The sequence below is a fragment of the Sinocyclocheilus grahami genome, unplaced genomic scaffold (genome assembly GCF_001515645.1).
Source record: "Sinocyclocheilus grahami isolate Dianchi unplaced genomic scaffold, SAMN03320097.WGS_v1.1 scaffold462.1, whole genome shotgun sequence".
NCBI lineage: Eukaryota > Metazoa > Chordata > Actinopteri > Cypriniformes > Cyprinidae > Sinocyclocheilus > Sinocyclocheilus grahami.
Genome location: NW_015505641.1, coordinates 1548112 through 1564328, shown reverse-complemented (window position 1 = coordinate 1564328; position 16217 = coordinate 1548112). Strand labels below are relative to the sequence as shown.

The window sequence follows — 16217 nt, the reverse complement described above, 5'->3', positions numbered from 1 at the left end:
TGGGAGGGTTGCAAGAAAAAAACCACTCCTAAAGAAAGGCCACATGCAGTCACGACTAAGCTTTGCCAAAACACACCTTAAGATTCTGAGGCAGGTGAGAATACAATTGAATTTGGCCTCAACATCAAACGATATGTCTGGCGGAAATCCAGTACAGCTCACAATCCAAATAACAGCATTTCTACAGTAAAGCATGGAGGAGGTAATATCCTGTTATGGGGTGTTTCTCTGCAGCAGGAACTGGAGCACTTGTCCGGAGAGAAGGAAGAATTGATGGGATTACATCTTTCACTTGGATGTTATAATTTGCACTGATTAAATACAGCTGGATAAAACAAAGTCTTCATTTCAGGCTGCAAAGCAACAAAATTAGATTATTTTAAAGGGGGGTGATTCTTCCTATACATCTCAGTCTTAGATTGACTTAGCGGAAGGTTTCGGACAATTTTTTGGCATGTTAAGACTTTTTAGTTCTTTTGCACTGTGTTCTGAAAGTATTTAAAAGGTTTGGTGACAGCACCACCTACTTAAAAAAAAAAAAAAAGATTTTCAACAATTTAGTGTGAAAAAAGTAAAAATGAGGAATCTAACAATAACAGTTTTTCTACGGTTGGCCATATTTTCTTGCCAATTGTTTTTGTAAAATATTGTAGAATTTTTTCAGCACTTTCTTGCATCAGGAGATACTTGATAAGCACCATCGGCACTATGTTGTGAGGATCTCTGAGTTGTTTTAGGACAGTCACCTTTTTTGCTACTCCTTCAAATCCTAGTAAATCCTATACCAGATTTCCTATGGTCAGTCATATTGCCTTGCCAATTTTATTATAAAATATTGCACAACCTTTCCTAAAGTAAAGATGTAAAATCTAACAATACCAGTTTTTCCACGGCCGGGCATATTGCCTTGCCAATTTTGTTGTAAAATATCTTTTCTAAAGTAAAGTTTCGAGGAGCTCCGAGTTGTTTCGGGACAACGCCACCTAGTGATCACCTTTTTTTTTGCTAGTTCTACAAATACTAAAATTCCAATCCAGTCCTTATTAAAGATGATCTTCCGAGTAAACAAAATATATACATTTTTAAATTTTTATATCATTTCTGTATCTGGCTGTAGCAGCGACAGCATTTCATCTCGGTATGTCTCATTAGGCATTTTGGTTTAAGATCTAGAACTCCTGAACCATTCTAGTTTTGCAATTTACATCAGATCCTTTTGGTGCTTGGCCCCAAAGCACTTCGATTGATTTCATCCAAGCTCATTGTCACACACTAGAACAGATTTGATGTTAAAGAATTGTCGCTGTATATGTTCACTGTAAAAGGGATATTTCGCCCCAAAATTTAAATTCTGTCATCATTTACTCACCCTCATTTCATTCCAAATCCATAAGACTTTCATTTATGTTCGAAACACTGTTTTTAAAGATATTTGCCCATCTTTTTGTCCGTTCATTGAAAGTCCAGACAACCGAAACTTTGATGCATCAAAAAGTTCATAAAGAGATTGTAAAGGTATGAATCAAGTGGCTTAATCCAAGTCTTTGGATGAAACATGGCCGCTTTATGACAGGTTTATCCTTTTATTCACTTATAAAAATTGATCAATTCACATACACATAGCTCATCAAATATGGTAAACATGCTTGCTTGACACAGAGGAACAAGTTGGATTTGGACCTCATTGGATTGTATTAAAACACTCAGTTCATATGGATTATTTTTACGATGCCATTAACTTTTTGAAGCGTTTCAATGCATGGACAAAACTTTTGAGAGAATATATATATAAAAAAAGTGTTTTGAAGACAAACTCAAGTCTTATATGGGTTTTGAGCGACATATGATTTTTTGGGAGGTGAACTATCTTTTCAATTAATTGTTTTTCAATTTATTTTCATTCTCAAATATGCAAAACAAACAAACATTTTGAAAAGGTCTCATACATTATCCCACAGGCAGGCTTTATGTACTTTCTTTAAATCTACCATCTGGGAATGCTTTACCTCCTCCCTTTGTTTAAACAAGGTGTGGATGGTGTATAGCTGGATTTTCAAGGCAAATGAATACAGAATGCCATTAGATGCACCAAAAACAAACGAGTACAATTGAACAAAGCCTTCTTAATTTTAATATATTTTAATGGTCAGCTTTTATCACTCATTGGTTGTCTCATTTTCATTCCAGGAATTTCTCTCTGAAGCAGGGAGTGTCTGCATACAAAATGCTCTGCAGTTTTCTGCTTCATAGGTCAGACACTGGTTTATGTTGTTTCTGTGGCTATGCTCACTCCCATCAAAATTTGTGCAAATTTGTATAAGAATTTGCTTGCATCATTTGACACATCTGGATGAGAGATGTAGACCCTCAACTGGAATAAATATTGAAACGTATGCCATGTAACAGTTTTTGAGGGTCATATGCAAGAGCTCATTTACAGTAGATTTCCAATGTATGCTTAAATAAAACCCAAGACATGAGAGGATATTATGGCTGTGTGTAATGTCTTGGAGAGTGATGTCATGCCCCGCTCTGCAGTAACTCTACATGAAATGCTTGTTTTTCTTTTTTCACAGATGTTATTCAGCATGATCATTTTGCTCCCGTTGTTTGCTGATTTATTTCCACAGCATTTCAACTGCTTTTTTGACATTTGCCCTAATGATAGATAATGCTCTGTGAAAGATTAAAAACAGCAACTATTGGAAAGAAAAGATAAAAAGCAATCATGAGAAATGTCTTGACTTGACTGGGACTGTTGGCTCATGATGATACCTTGTCTATGCCTTTATTCACTGATTCTGATTGTACACACTACAGATGCCTCGTCCGCCTCTTCTGCTATGAGCATGGGAAGTCCTCGCAGTGCTTTTCCCACCTCTTCCACCTCAGCTTCAGAGCGGATCGCTGTGCATGAAAGCAGCACGCCGGTAGATGTTAGCAGCCGAAGAAAAGCCGAGGTTCTGGCTGCGGAAAACAAGCATTCCAGCCGAGAAAAAGGTGGCCAGCAGACCCAGCAGCAACACCAGATGACACCCTCCAAACGGCCTGTGCTCAACATCTCGCCTCCACCAGAAGACCTGTTCGATGAGAGCAACATATCCTGCCAGGATGAGCTGCTTCTCGACTCGGAGCAGAGTAACAGCATCTGGATGGAAAACTCAGTGTCCAACTTTAGCATTGTGAGCTCCAGCTCCTACAATGACAACACTGAAGTGCCCCGCAAGGCCCGTAAGTGCACCCCGCGACAGAAGCCCGGGCCAAAGCCGGCCCCTGCTGAAGAAGCCAGTATGGATGTCTTTGATGCAGATAGTGCCAAAGGTCCACACTTTGTGCTCTCGCAGCTTGGCCCAGACAGCAAGACCTGCTCCAAAGCAAGGTGAGCTTATTTGTTACCATTGTACACGTTGGGCCTTGTAGCATTCATAAAAACGTTGGTGCTTCTTTGTTGGAGATTGGTGTGAAGGAACCAAAATACTGTATCCAATTAAAGGTGTTTCCAGCTAATAAGTGTTCTATAATTGAACATTCACAAAAAAAAAAACAAAAAAAAAATTCTTGGTTATGTGAATGTTAGAGACAACATTAAGGGAATGTTCCATTATATAATTTTACAAACATTACAGGAATGTTACATTTATGTTTCCAGCTAATAAGTGTTCTATAATTGAACATTCACAAAAAAAAAAAAAAAAAAAAATTATTGGTTATGTGAATGTTAGAGACAACATTAAGGGAATGTTCCATTATATAATTTTACAAACGTTACAGGAATGTTACATTTAAAAGGTCTCTGAACCAACGTCCGACTAAAATAATAATAATAAAAAAAGAGTTCCATAAACAATGTTTAAATTATAGTTTTCTGCTAACGTTTTGAAAGCATTATTAAAGACTAGATAACATTGAATGAACGTTCCATTAGCGTTACTGAAAGAATGTTTGTTCATAACTTTGTTAGCGTTCCCAATAAGTTATGAAAATGTCATTTCTTAATGTTCAATTAATGTTAAAAACACCCATTTAAAAAAAAAAAAAAAATGTTTACAAAAAATGTTCCCTGTTAGCTGGGTTCACGCAGCTCTTTTCTAGAAAATGAAATATACATACATACATACATACATTCTAAATCACAAATATCCTAAAGACTTTTTCTAAATGTCTATTTAGCATCTGACAGGAAACGTCTTAGAGACGTATTGCAGATGAGCAAACATACACATCAAATAGATGTTTCTGAGACGTATGTTTGCTATCAGGGATGGCGACCACAGGCTGACAAGCAAGTTTTCCTTTTATGTTCCACGAAAGAAAGTAAAGACTGGAATATATGACATGACTTTTAAAATCTGAAGAGCATCGTACACCTTTGGCAACTTTGTAAATGGTTACAGAGGAAAAACTGGGCACCATACACTAAATTATACACTACTGAACAGAAAGAACTCATGCAGAAACTTTGTCAGGACCTAAAATTCGGCTCAAAATATCATATGTTTGAGGTGCTCTGACTGGATTATCTGGAATTTTCTGTAAAAAATCTCTCAACTCTGACTGCTGAAAATCCACAATCTGGCTCTGACTTTCAGGGGTAACTAACATCTTCTGTAACTAATCGGTGCAAAATCTAGGCAAAAAGTCATGTAGTATAATCTAGCCTCAAGTCAAACAGGTCTTGGAATGACGTGAGAGCGAGTAAATGGTGACCGAATTTTTATTTCTGAATAAATGTTCATAAACCGCAGTTAAAATAGCTTTCAAGTCATGTTCACCATCTTTGTTTGATAGCTCGGATGGACCACAAGCATCTGGTCTCAAAGGTGGGATACTGTCTTGTCAGTATCCTCAGAAAAGTGAAGGGAAAGAACTGAAGATTGTGGTGCAGCCTGAGACTCAGCATAGAGCGCGTTACCTGACTGAAGGCAGCCGTGGGTCTGTGAAAGACCGAACACAGCAGGGTTTCCCTACTATCAAGGTGGGTCACACAGAGTTATTTAAACCAAAAGAACCTACAGCAGGTTTTCGAAGAGTACTATACATTTCTTTGTGTGAAACCTTTCAATGTGGAGAAGTCTTATGGTTCTCACTATTGATAAATTGATGCATGTTACTCTGTTAACCGCAAGTTTCTTGATCCTCGCAGCTTGAGGGTGTGAAGGAGTCAGTGGTCCTACAGATTTTTGTGGGCAATGATGCTGGACGTGTGAAGCCCCATGGCTTCTACCAGGCTTGCAGAGTTACAGGCCGTAACACAACTGCCTGTAGGGAAGTGGACATCGAAGGCACCACTGTCATCGAAGTGCCTCTGGATCCCAGCAGCAATATGACTCTGGCGTATGTAAAGACATGTCAGCTTCGTAGAACTGCATCAGACATTCAATCTTTATTTTCAGAGGCTGTAGTGATCAAATGTGGTTGGAAGAGTTGATTTTGACAATGACCAGCTGACATTCGGGTATCTCTACAGTGTAGACTGTGTGGGGGTCCTGAAGCTCAGGAATGCTGATGTGGAGGCCCGTATTGGGGTGGCTGGATCTAAGAAGAAAAGTACTCGCGCCAGACTGGTGTTTCGAGTCAACATCCCTCGCCCGGATGGCTCTGTGCACACATTACAGACCTCGTCGTCTCCCATACTGTGCAGTGAGTGGCTTTGGGTTATTCATAGCATCTCCCTGCTGGCGAGCCCAGCTGGTACTCTCATCACATAGGAGAGGTAGGGATTAGAGGGGGGGATAATGAATGTTTATATTATTAAGGCCATAGAGCCAAAAAAAAGAAAGAAGAATGAATCCAAGGCAGAGCATCAGGTGCCTACTGAAGAGAGCTACTAGGGCTGTGATGAATTGCACTACTTTGTTTTGAAATTGAATTTCTGTGTCACCAGCAAATAGAGTATTCCAGGTTGCTTGTAATTTAAGTTGTGCTGACACCATCTGTAGCATTCTGCTGATTATACAGGAAATGATGTTGATTGTGTTAATAAGGACAGAAAACACATTTGCATTAGGATTTTAAAGGATTAGTTTATCCAAAAATTAACATTTGCTGAAAATGTACTCCCCCTCAGGCCATCCGAGATGTAGATGAGTTTGTTTCTTTATCTGAACAGATTTGGAGAAATGTAGCATTACATCACTCGCTCACCAATGGATCCTCTGCAGTGAATGGGTGCCGTCAGAATGAGAGTCCAAACAGCTGATCACTATAATCCACAAGCAATCCACACCACTCCAGTCCATCAATTAACGTCTTGTGAAGTGAAAAGCTGCGTGTTTGTCAGAAAGAAATCCATCAAGACATTTTTAGCTTCAAACCGTTGCTTCCTGCTAAAATATGAGTCCTCTATTCATAATATTGCCATAATATAAGTTGTTTCGCCTCAATCAGGAGAGAAATATGCACAGATCAATCATTGTTTGCAAGTGAAAACAGTTCTAAACCAATATATTGGTGGATTTTGATGTCAGAGGACAACAGGGGTTTGATGTTTTCACTGGAAGAAGCTTTATTATGGATTATGGACTCATTGTTATTGGCCCAAAATGATGGTTTAAATAAAAAAAAAATGTCATAATGATTGATTTGTTTCTTACAAACATGTAGCTTTTCACTTCACAATACATTAATTTATAGACTGGAGTTGAGTGGATTTCTTGTGGATTATTGTGATGTTTTTAGCTTTTTGGGCTTTCATTCTGACGGCACCCATTCACTGCAGAGGATCCACTTCTGAGCACTTCTGGCTATACATTAACAGCATAATGCCTGTGTTCCTTCATGGTTTCCTTCTATGGCTTCAAAGCAAAAATAACCAGGTTTTTCGCTAGTCACAAGCTGATTTGGCTATATGGCTTTGTTGCTATATGGCCCAGATATAATGTCAGATGTGCGGAAACTAAATATTTAGTCATGGTCTGCTGCACAGAAACATGACTGTGTAACCTAATGGTCGCTTTCTCTCTTTCTCCAATTGATTCTGCTTTTATAGCCCAGCCTGCAGGTGTACCTGAGATTCTCAAGAAGAGTTTGCACAGCTGTTCGGTTAAAGGGGGGAGTGAAGTCTTTATTATTGGAAAAAACTTTCTCAAAGGAACCAAGGTCATATTTCAGGAAAATGCTTCAGGTATCTTTACATGATAAAAAGTATCATGTCATTTTCTATGCAAACATTTCCTCTTTAACCTCTGCCTCTTTGACTGTAGCAGATGACAAGTCCTGGAAGGCAGAGGCTGACATTGACATGGAGTTTTTCCATCAGGTAAGCCATAGCATCTGCTGTGTCTATTATTTGACTGTGTGGGCTGATCAAGCATGGCAAAAATAGAGACAGCTTTGCACATGTCACAGACACTGGTGTCCCCAATTGTTGCCTGACAAGTGTTTTGAATATATCTGTTTTTGCAGTGACTTGCCCTAAAATGTCATCAGTGATCTTGGTCATTTTCAGTGTTTTTTGTAAATATATTGGGTGCTTCTACAGCTAGCTCTATTATACTTATGCGAAGGGTCCAAAATGTACACAAATGTATGAAAAAATTGCAAAAAAATAGATGACTAAATGTACGGTCTGACATCTCATTTGATTTGCAGGTAATTTGAGTGAATTTTATCAAAATGTCTGATATTCTCCTTTGAAGTCTCATAAAGTACACAAACCATTACATTGTATATATACCAGACACTTGTAATTGCTGCTCATTATTGATGTTATAATGAGAAAAATAGTCAGATTTAACTGCAATTAGTACATAAATAAACTGCAATTTTTAAATCTTTGACTTTCTCCCCTTTTAGAATCACCTTATTGTCAGAGTCCCTCCATATCAAAATCCAGCTATCACATCTCCTGTATCTGTTGGTATCTATGTTGTTACGAATGCTGGACGATCCCATGATATTCAACCATTTACATACACTCCAGAGCCAGGTCAGTTTAATCTCCACCGTAAGCATGAGTCTTAAACACAACAGATTTGCCAAAAAGTGTTTCCCAACCCCGTTCTTGGAGGCTCACTTTGGGTGTCTCCCTTATCGAACCTATCCATATGAGGACTTGGAGTCTCTACTAATGATGAGTTGAATTTGGTGTGTTTCTTTTGGAAGAGTTTGAAAATGTACAGTGGGTGTGCCTCAAGGAACAGAATTGGGAACCATTCATAAATATCACTGATCTAGAAACATGCTTTTTTTTACAGTTGTCGATTCTTCTGTGAAAAAGGAAGTCTTGCCTCCAGTGACACCTTGTTGTTTTGAACAAATGAAAGGTGAGCAAACATCTGTGTCTATTAGCATTACGGAATATTGCTCAATGACAGCCAGGGTTATGTAAGTGTCACTGGCCCTCTGTCTTTTGTTTGATATAGTAATCGATACTGCTTTGATGACGCCGGTTTTGCCTCTTGTTAAACGAGAAGAGGCCACTCCAATGGAGGTCTCCAGTAACCCCTCGGCTTTCAAGGTTTGTACAAATCACAAGACAGATACCACCACAATAAAGCAGTACTGCATGAACCATTTCCGTATATATTTTGATAAATGCCTATGTCTATCCTGTTTGTAACCCATCAGACCTCTGAAGTCATCAATTCCGCCCAGCAAGCCTTAGATATGAGTGCTGAGATCTCCACCAATAACTGCAAATTTTCCAGTCCGCTGACACACCAAACAAGAGAACAGGATCAATCTCAGAATTCTGTCTTTTCCAACAAAGAACCATTCAGCACCATCCAGGAACAGAATCTTGCACCCAGTGGCTCTTTCCATGTGCCTAATAAATCTCTTCTTCAGCAAGGAGTTCAGCCATTCCTCTTGGAACACAGAGAGAGTCTTGGACAGGAGAGGACGGGCAACAGCGGCGGTTCAGTGGTGGGGCTCTCCCAGATTGATGACAACTCACAGCAGCAGCTCTCACTTCTACCTCCAGATGAGGTGGCACAACTGGAGCAAGCCGTGCGGCAGTTGCAAGCAAAGGGGTTCTGCAACATCCATCTCCAGAGTGAGAATTCACTGTCAAAACAAAGACACCATCAACTTCAACAGCAGCATCAGCAAATTCAACAACAGCAGCAGCAAATCCAGCAGCAACAACAGCAAATCCAGCATCAGCAGCAGCACATCCAGCAACAAGAGCAGCAAATCCAGTTGCAGCAGCAGCAACACCAGCAACAGCAAGCTCTGGAGAACCTTCAACATCAGCTCTTTCAGCCCCAGGTTCAAATCCATTGTACTTCAGAGCAGCAGAGCTCTTCCCAAGGTATGGTTCAGAATGGAAGCTCCCTCTTCCAGCAAACCCCATCACAACAACAGCAGCAGCAACAAGCATCCTTGTTTCAACAAGCAACTGGCTTTCTTCAGCAGCAACCCAGTCATTCCTCGCCTTCCCTGTTTCACAACCCTACGGCCATGACCGAAGCCCAAAGCCCACAGGAGGCTCTTTTCCACTCACAGAAGACCTCACCCAATCAGGATCAGGTCCAAGCTTCCCTTTTCCAAAGCAATCTGACGGTTCTCGGTGGGTCCAACATGTCTGCGGAAGCTCAACCCTCTGCAACCAGTATGTTTCTTTCCCAAAATGCCATACCAGGTCAACTTGCTGTTAACGCCGGCCAGCCACAGCAACTAGCCTTTCTCACTTCTATGCAGACATCTTCTCTCGAGGCACCATCTGTATTTCAGACTCCACCCCAACTGTCCCCCATTCAGCAAGGCACTCCGATGGAGCAGCAACAGTCACCACAGCGTACACAACCTGGCTCCATGTTCCAGAGCATCTCCCAGTCACCAAGCAAACTCCCCCATGGTCAGCAGCAGCAGGCTGGCCTACTCCTCGGTTCCTTAAATTCTCCAGTGACACAAGAGCAAACCTCCAATCTGTTATTTGGTGGCCAAGTCCAGATAGGATCGATGAACAACAGCAGCCTAGCTTCTCCAGAACAACAGAGCACTTCCCTTCCCTTCTCTCAGGCCGGCATGGTTACGGTCAGGCAGCAGGAGTCGTCTGAACCCATGACATTTCAGGATCAGACTACTATGGTGGTCAGCCCCTCCTCGAATAAGCCCATTTTCCAAGACCAGCAACCAATGCAGTTGGCACCAAGTTCTGGTACAGCCCCTTCACAGTCTGTAAACCTCTTCATGGCCCAGTCCAACATTCAAGGGGGAATGGCTTCTCAAGAACCCCTTTTTGCACCACAGAGTGATGTTAGCCGAATTCAGACTAGCACTTCCTCTCCAGTACAACAGCCTGGTCAACTCTTTCAGACCACAGTGAGTGGAAGTCTCAATCAGCCCAACCAGAATCAGCAGCCAGACCTATTCCTCTTTGAGATTCAGAATGGTTAGTCAATATTCTTTAATATACTTCAGGCCTCAACGCTAAGGATTTTTTCTACTCACCCGGTCGGGCCAGTGGTTCATGTATTTTACTTGCCCTGCCACAAAAAAATTAAATAGTTGTTATCGTTGTTTTTGACCCATTTTATCTTTTATTCTAATAAATAAGCTTATACGACACCAACATTTTAGATACCAATTAAATTTGACAATTTTCGATTCCAATTTTGATACCACAGCAAAAACTACTAGCCTAACAAATATAAAGTTCAAACATTATTAAAGACAATTGAACAGTCAGTAAATAAGAACAAATTAACAAATTACAAGCAATAGCACAATTAAATATATAGAAAAAAGTTACAAATTAAATTTAGTTTTTTATGTTTGTAGGTGCTTAGCTACAGAAATTGAATAATCACGTGTAAAATAACATTGCATATTCTTCACTCAGTATCACTTCATCTTGATTTTTCATGGCCAATTCTGATTTTTCTTTTTTTTTACAAGCAAATTGCCTGATTGATTTTTTTTACATTTGTTTTATTTTTTTAAGCAAGAGACAAGAAAGAATGAAAATGTGAGTACATGAACAAAAGGTTTATTAGCACTATTACAGTCCATTTGAAATTAGAGGCAACCACTTGATTGGTTGATCCAAAAAAAGAGATGCTACACACATTTAGCATGAGCAGTTTTTGATTTAATTTGATTGTGTAATTAAAAAAATTAAAGCAGAAACAGAATGGTCTGACTTCACTCTCTGACAGCAGGTGGCGCTTATGGAACAGCAGTGATACAGCGTTTCCTTGGTTACCGCTGTAAGCAAAGCAACACTACAGTAATATGCATTATACAGAGACAAGATGAAAAGAAAATAGCATCTAAACTTTCCTGAAAACAGCCAGTTCCCCTCAGCGATACATTCATGTATCCCCCCACCCCCAATTCAATATTTTGCGCATTATGAGTTTGTTCTGCCTGCAACAGTATTTTCTCCTCTTTGCGTCCATCTTCAGCATTTCTGACCTCTGTTAACGGCTGTTTACAGACTTTGTAATATTTTCACACAAATAACATTTTAGAAAATGCAACAAAAATGGCCAGTTGACCGGTGCATCTGTAGCCTACTCCACCGTATAAATTAAATATAGATCATTAATCATTGTTAAAGCTACAAAGTTACTTGCCAAGACGGGTATTTCGACATACTTTTGTATGTATTTGTCCATTCAAGCACAAGAAGACGCGGAAAGAAACTCGAGGCTTGCGCGTTGTGTGCTCGCTGTGCACACAGAACACAGCGTGTGAGTACTGAATGGAGTTGTCTTTTGCTTCTTGCTTGAATGCTTTAAAATCGCTTACATTTTTTAGCAAGGCTTAAAAACACGTGAACAAACTTTAGTGGCGATGCAGCAGTGGCCCGATCTGACCAGTGACAAATCCGTCAACTGTCCCGAGCGTCTTTCACGCTGGCCCCGGATCCTTATTGTCGAGCTCTGTACTTGCTTTAGACCTGTTTGACTCATAATTCAGAGCCATAAGTCATTCTAACGATTTCTTTCCTGCAGAATGCAGTCAGCTGATGAACAGCCAAGGATCTACACTTTCTGATCAGATCATTGCCATCAATCAGTCTGGACAGAGTCAGCAAGAGAGTGAGGGGCAAATCCAGTCTTTACTTGGGCAGTCCATGCCAGACCCTGGAACTTTGCAGAGCACTTTGACAACCTCTCAGAACATGGAGAAGATTGACGACCTTCTGGTGAGCCTACAGGAGCAAAGCAGTAACATCTCCCACTCCTTCTAGGGCTTTCAAGTTGTAGCTGCCCAAAATCTCTCCATGTGATTGTAGATATTTCTTGCACACGTCTCGCATAGTTGTGTATCCTCTATTTTGAATATTTCAAGAATATGGAGATATTTTGCTCAGACCCCTTAAAAGAACTAGCAAGACAGAGTAAGTCATTCACTTTAGACATTGACACTGAGAAAGTATAGTCGCCTGTTGAAAGATCTGTCAGAATCACAAGTCAATCCATGATCTACAACTTCTGTTTTGACCCGCAATTCTCCAGAACCCTCTGGAGAACCTCAATGCATCTTTTCAAGAGGAGCATTTCTCTGAGGAACTAACAAAATGCAACCCATATGTTCCTGCTATAAAGACTGTCATTAGTTCCGCAGCAACCCCATCATAAAAAAAGGCTTTGAGGCATTTGAAATATATATTGAAGTTGCTTGAGTACACAGTAGGATATTTGAGGCACCTGGAAACCTAGAGATTCCCCAGAGGGTTTCTCTGGTGTGGCAGTCTGAAGAACTGAAACGCTGCCTCGAGTATCTCTTTATTTTTACAGTGACAGAAAGCATTTTGAGAAGATCAGGACACATGGGATGACTGCAGTTATGCCTGAACGTGATTTGTGTTTCTCGGTGAGCCTTGGATAACTTTGTGATACCGATTTTTAGCTGTAAACTAAACATATAATCAAGAATGCTTGATAGAAGCAGTCTGCAATGAGATTTTTATTTTGTAAACATACATTAATACCTTTCTGTCTCATTACACTTGAGTATCTATAAGCTATTTTCTTTTGGAGAAATATTTTATTCAGTCAAATGGGGAAAGAAAATATCTAAGTGGGAAAAAACAAACGCGTTTTGGCATTTTCCTTCTAGCACTTTATATATGTTTTCAGTGTGGTTAGTTACTCCTGACTCATTGACATCTCAAAACATGTTTACTGTATAACTAATTCTAGTGTCCTTCATCTCAGTCTATTCAGTCTATTTTAGACTAACCCGTATAATTCTACCAATTAGAAATGTACATTCCTGCTTTAAAAAAAGCAGATATCAGTAATCTGAAAAACAATTTGCTTCTGATATTTATGTTTGATTTTGGTTTACACAAGTCATTTCTTGCCATCTCATTTTGCTTGGTGTCTGCTTTGTTTTGCATGTCTGAGTGACATTATTTTATGATAATACCTCTAAAAGTGTGTCATTGTTCAATTTATTCTTTTACTGATTCTAAAATATTGACAGTTCATGCGTATATCATTTTGTGTCATTGTGATGGGTTATTATTTTATTTACCAGTGTCTGGTACGCTGGAACAAGGCCGATTGTTTTTATTGGCAAATCAGAAGGGAGTGTCCAACCAGTATTATAGACAAGTTCTCTGAACATACTGACATACAGTAAATACAAATGCTGAAAATGCTGGGGAAGCTACCCTTTATCTTTTGTAGCAGAAATATTTGTTTGTATCACTTTTCACATTTTATAGCCAATAAATAGCCATCGGCATGTCAAAACCGAAGACCATGTTAAACATTTGATCTGCTTTTTCAAAAATTGGCCGTTTTTGTGGCTCAGGTGGTTCAGTGTTTGTATATTCGGTTATGAAGTGAGCTTGTTTTGAATGTAGAGAAACATTATGTGAGCTATGTATTTCTGGTAATGTCAAGCTCCTGTATGTGTTCTAGCGTCAGACGTGATGTAAAGCTGTCAAACTAGTTTGAGTATTAGGCTGATGTGACGTTAGTTGGCAGATCGTCTTGTTGTTAGCATCAGGATGAATACATTATGAGGGAGCTGTTCTCTGTAATGTCACAAAAATGGCTCATTTGAGCCTGCTATGGTATTCAATGTCAAATTTTTGACCGTTTTCTTTGCTCAGAACCTTGGGTGATTTTTATGCCTACTTTTTAGTAGACTATTATATCCTCTTTTTGGAGAAGTTTTGCTTGAAGGGTGCTCTTGTTTATCTCTGCATAGGGAAGAACTGTGAACAGGAACCGGAAAAAGAGTTTTTTTGTGATTTATCGTCATCTCTGTACAATACTAATTGTTGTTGTTTTTCATAATAGTCCATATTTATGTGAATATTTACTTTTTCACCATAACTCTTTTTAGAAAGTATTTATTTTTGTGTCTCAAGAATTTTCACTATTAGAATCGATGCCTTGATTTAAATTAAAATGCATAATTATGACATACATATATATATATATATATATATTTTTTTTTTTTCTGTCATGTTATCTATTAAAGAAAAAAAAAATGTGTGTAGCCCATGTACTATTGTAACATCATGTTTAGGCCGCACATACATTGTTGAGAGTCATTGTCATAATGCACAGTTATTCAGTTGTACATTCATGTTGTACTTTCACTATTGCAAAAAGATATTATGATTCTCAACTCAACAGCTGAATTTTTAGGGGATTTAATAACTTGCTGGTCAAAACTGGACTTCCTATAATGATTTCATAAATTTTGGGGGAATTTAAGCCATAAAAACAAACATTGCCCCCCCAAAAAAATCAGATTTGTATGATTCTTGGGACCAATTGTAAATTATTTATAGTTCAATTAAGAAATCTAAACATCTGTTTTGGGTGAAATAACGTTAAAAAAAATCTATAAAATGTAATGGGTAAAGTGTGCAAGTGCAATGTCTGTCCTTTGGTAGTCTTTTTCCTTAAAAGTAATAAAAGTCACAGTTCAATATTGAAAATTAGGCTTTGCATATCACAAATTGCTTAATTTATTTGTATACTGAAACACATTTTTCCAATTCATCCCAATCACAAAATCTATACTAAACGATATGCCTCTAAAGTCAATGAATTTTTATATCGGTTGACATTGTAAATATACAGTAATTGGTAGCTGTGCCTTCTGATTTGTAATTAAAAGCAGATCATTTATTGGCAATTGCCTGTTTTGACTGCTCATGAAACCAACGCCCCTTTAAAATGTGTTCCGAGAAAAAGGAACCAAGATGGCATTGTATTATTTCACAATTTGTTTAATATAATATATGCTTCTTTTTAATTTTTGTGCAGCAGACAATATATGCAGTTAGACTGAGTGCAAGAAAAAACTGTTTTTTTTTCGTATTCAGTTGGACTTCTTTAATCCTTCAACAAAAAGGATTAAAGAAGTTTATTAATTGTTGCTTATTAATATATGATAATTCCTAATGCGCCATAATGATGTGCACAGTAGGTATTATGTCAGTCTTACAGCAATATACTTTATTGTGTCAGTTTGCAATAATGTGTTGTCCGATTTGGAAAGTCTCCACTGAATGTGATGATATAAAATGAGCTACTTCTGACATATTTGTACAATTTATTACAAAAATCATGTATTTTGCTTTAGTTGGGACATTTTTACTCTTGCAGCTATTTTTTTTTCTTTTCTGTAAATGTGCTGCTATGTATCAATAAAAATAGGTTAAAGAAAAATAACTCCAGACTTTTTTGTTCTGTTCTATCATGCATTGACCGTTGTTTCTGGAAATGGCTGTGAACATCGGCATAAAAGGAAAACAAAGTCATTTCAAAGTTAAGAGTTAAAAAACGAATGAACTAGTAATAATTACTATAGTAAATCTGCATTGTTTAGTTTGAGCTATTTCCCGTGTTTGCAATGAATGAAGAGAGATCACATAGGCCTTCGTTTTAAAACGTTTAACTATGCATTTTGTATCAATCAAATGCATATTACAAATATTCAGACAATACAGAAGCTGCCTTGTATATTGTGGATAACATATAGACAGGACTGTCGAAGTGAAGTTATTTAAGAATAAAAAATATATGTATAAATAACTTCCTATTTTCATTTAGATAAATGCCAATAATTATATTAAACACTGTTACATTCATATTTAAAACAGTGGGAGGGTTGAATACTGAAATGGTAGAATTGCCAGAACTGATGCAACATGACAGAATATTTCATAAACTGGGTGGAAGTGATGGCCCTAACACACACACACACACCCACATACACATACACAGTCACACACACACAGTCACACATACACACACAGTCACAGTCACACACACACACACACATACACA

At 38.5% G+C, this 16217-nt stretch overlaps 1 protein-coding gene across 3 annotated transcripts; it reads left to right on the top strand.

Moving 5' to 3' along the window:
- Positions 1–346: 346 nt before the first annotated feature.
- LOC107553008 (nuclear factor of activated T-cells 5-like) lies at positions 347–14297 on the top strand. Of its 3 annotated transcripts, XM_016235081.1 has the most exons (12): positions 347–2250; positions 2821–3379; positions 4789–4975; positions 5144–5334; positions 5468–5640; positions 6989–7123; positions 7203–7258; positions 7795–7927; positions 8196–8264; positions 8364–8458; positions 8569–10336; positions 11904–14297. In XM_016235081.1, the coding sequence occupies exons 2-12, from the start codon at positions 2844–2846 to the stop codon at positions 12140–12142; spliced, it is 3582 nt and encodes a 1193-aa protein (XP_016090567.1). In that variant the 5' UTR covers positions 347–2250; positions 2821–2843; the 3' UTR covers positions 12143–14297. The 3 variants fall into 3 exon arrangements, with proteins under 3 accessions (XP_016090567.1, XP_016090566.1, XP_016090565.1); XM_016235080.1 differs by lacking the exon at positions 347–2250 and having other exon boundaries at positions 2257–3379; positions 7206–7258; XM_016235079.1 differs by lacking the exon at positions 347–2250 and having other exon boundaries at positions 2257–3379.
- Positions 14298–16217: the final 1920 nt, after the last annotated feature.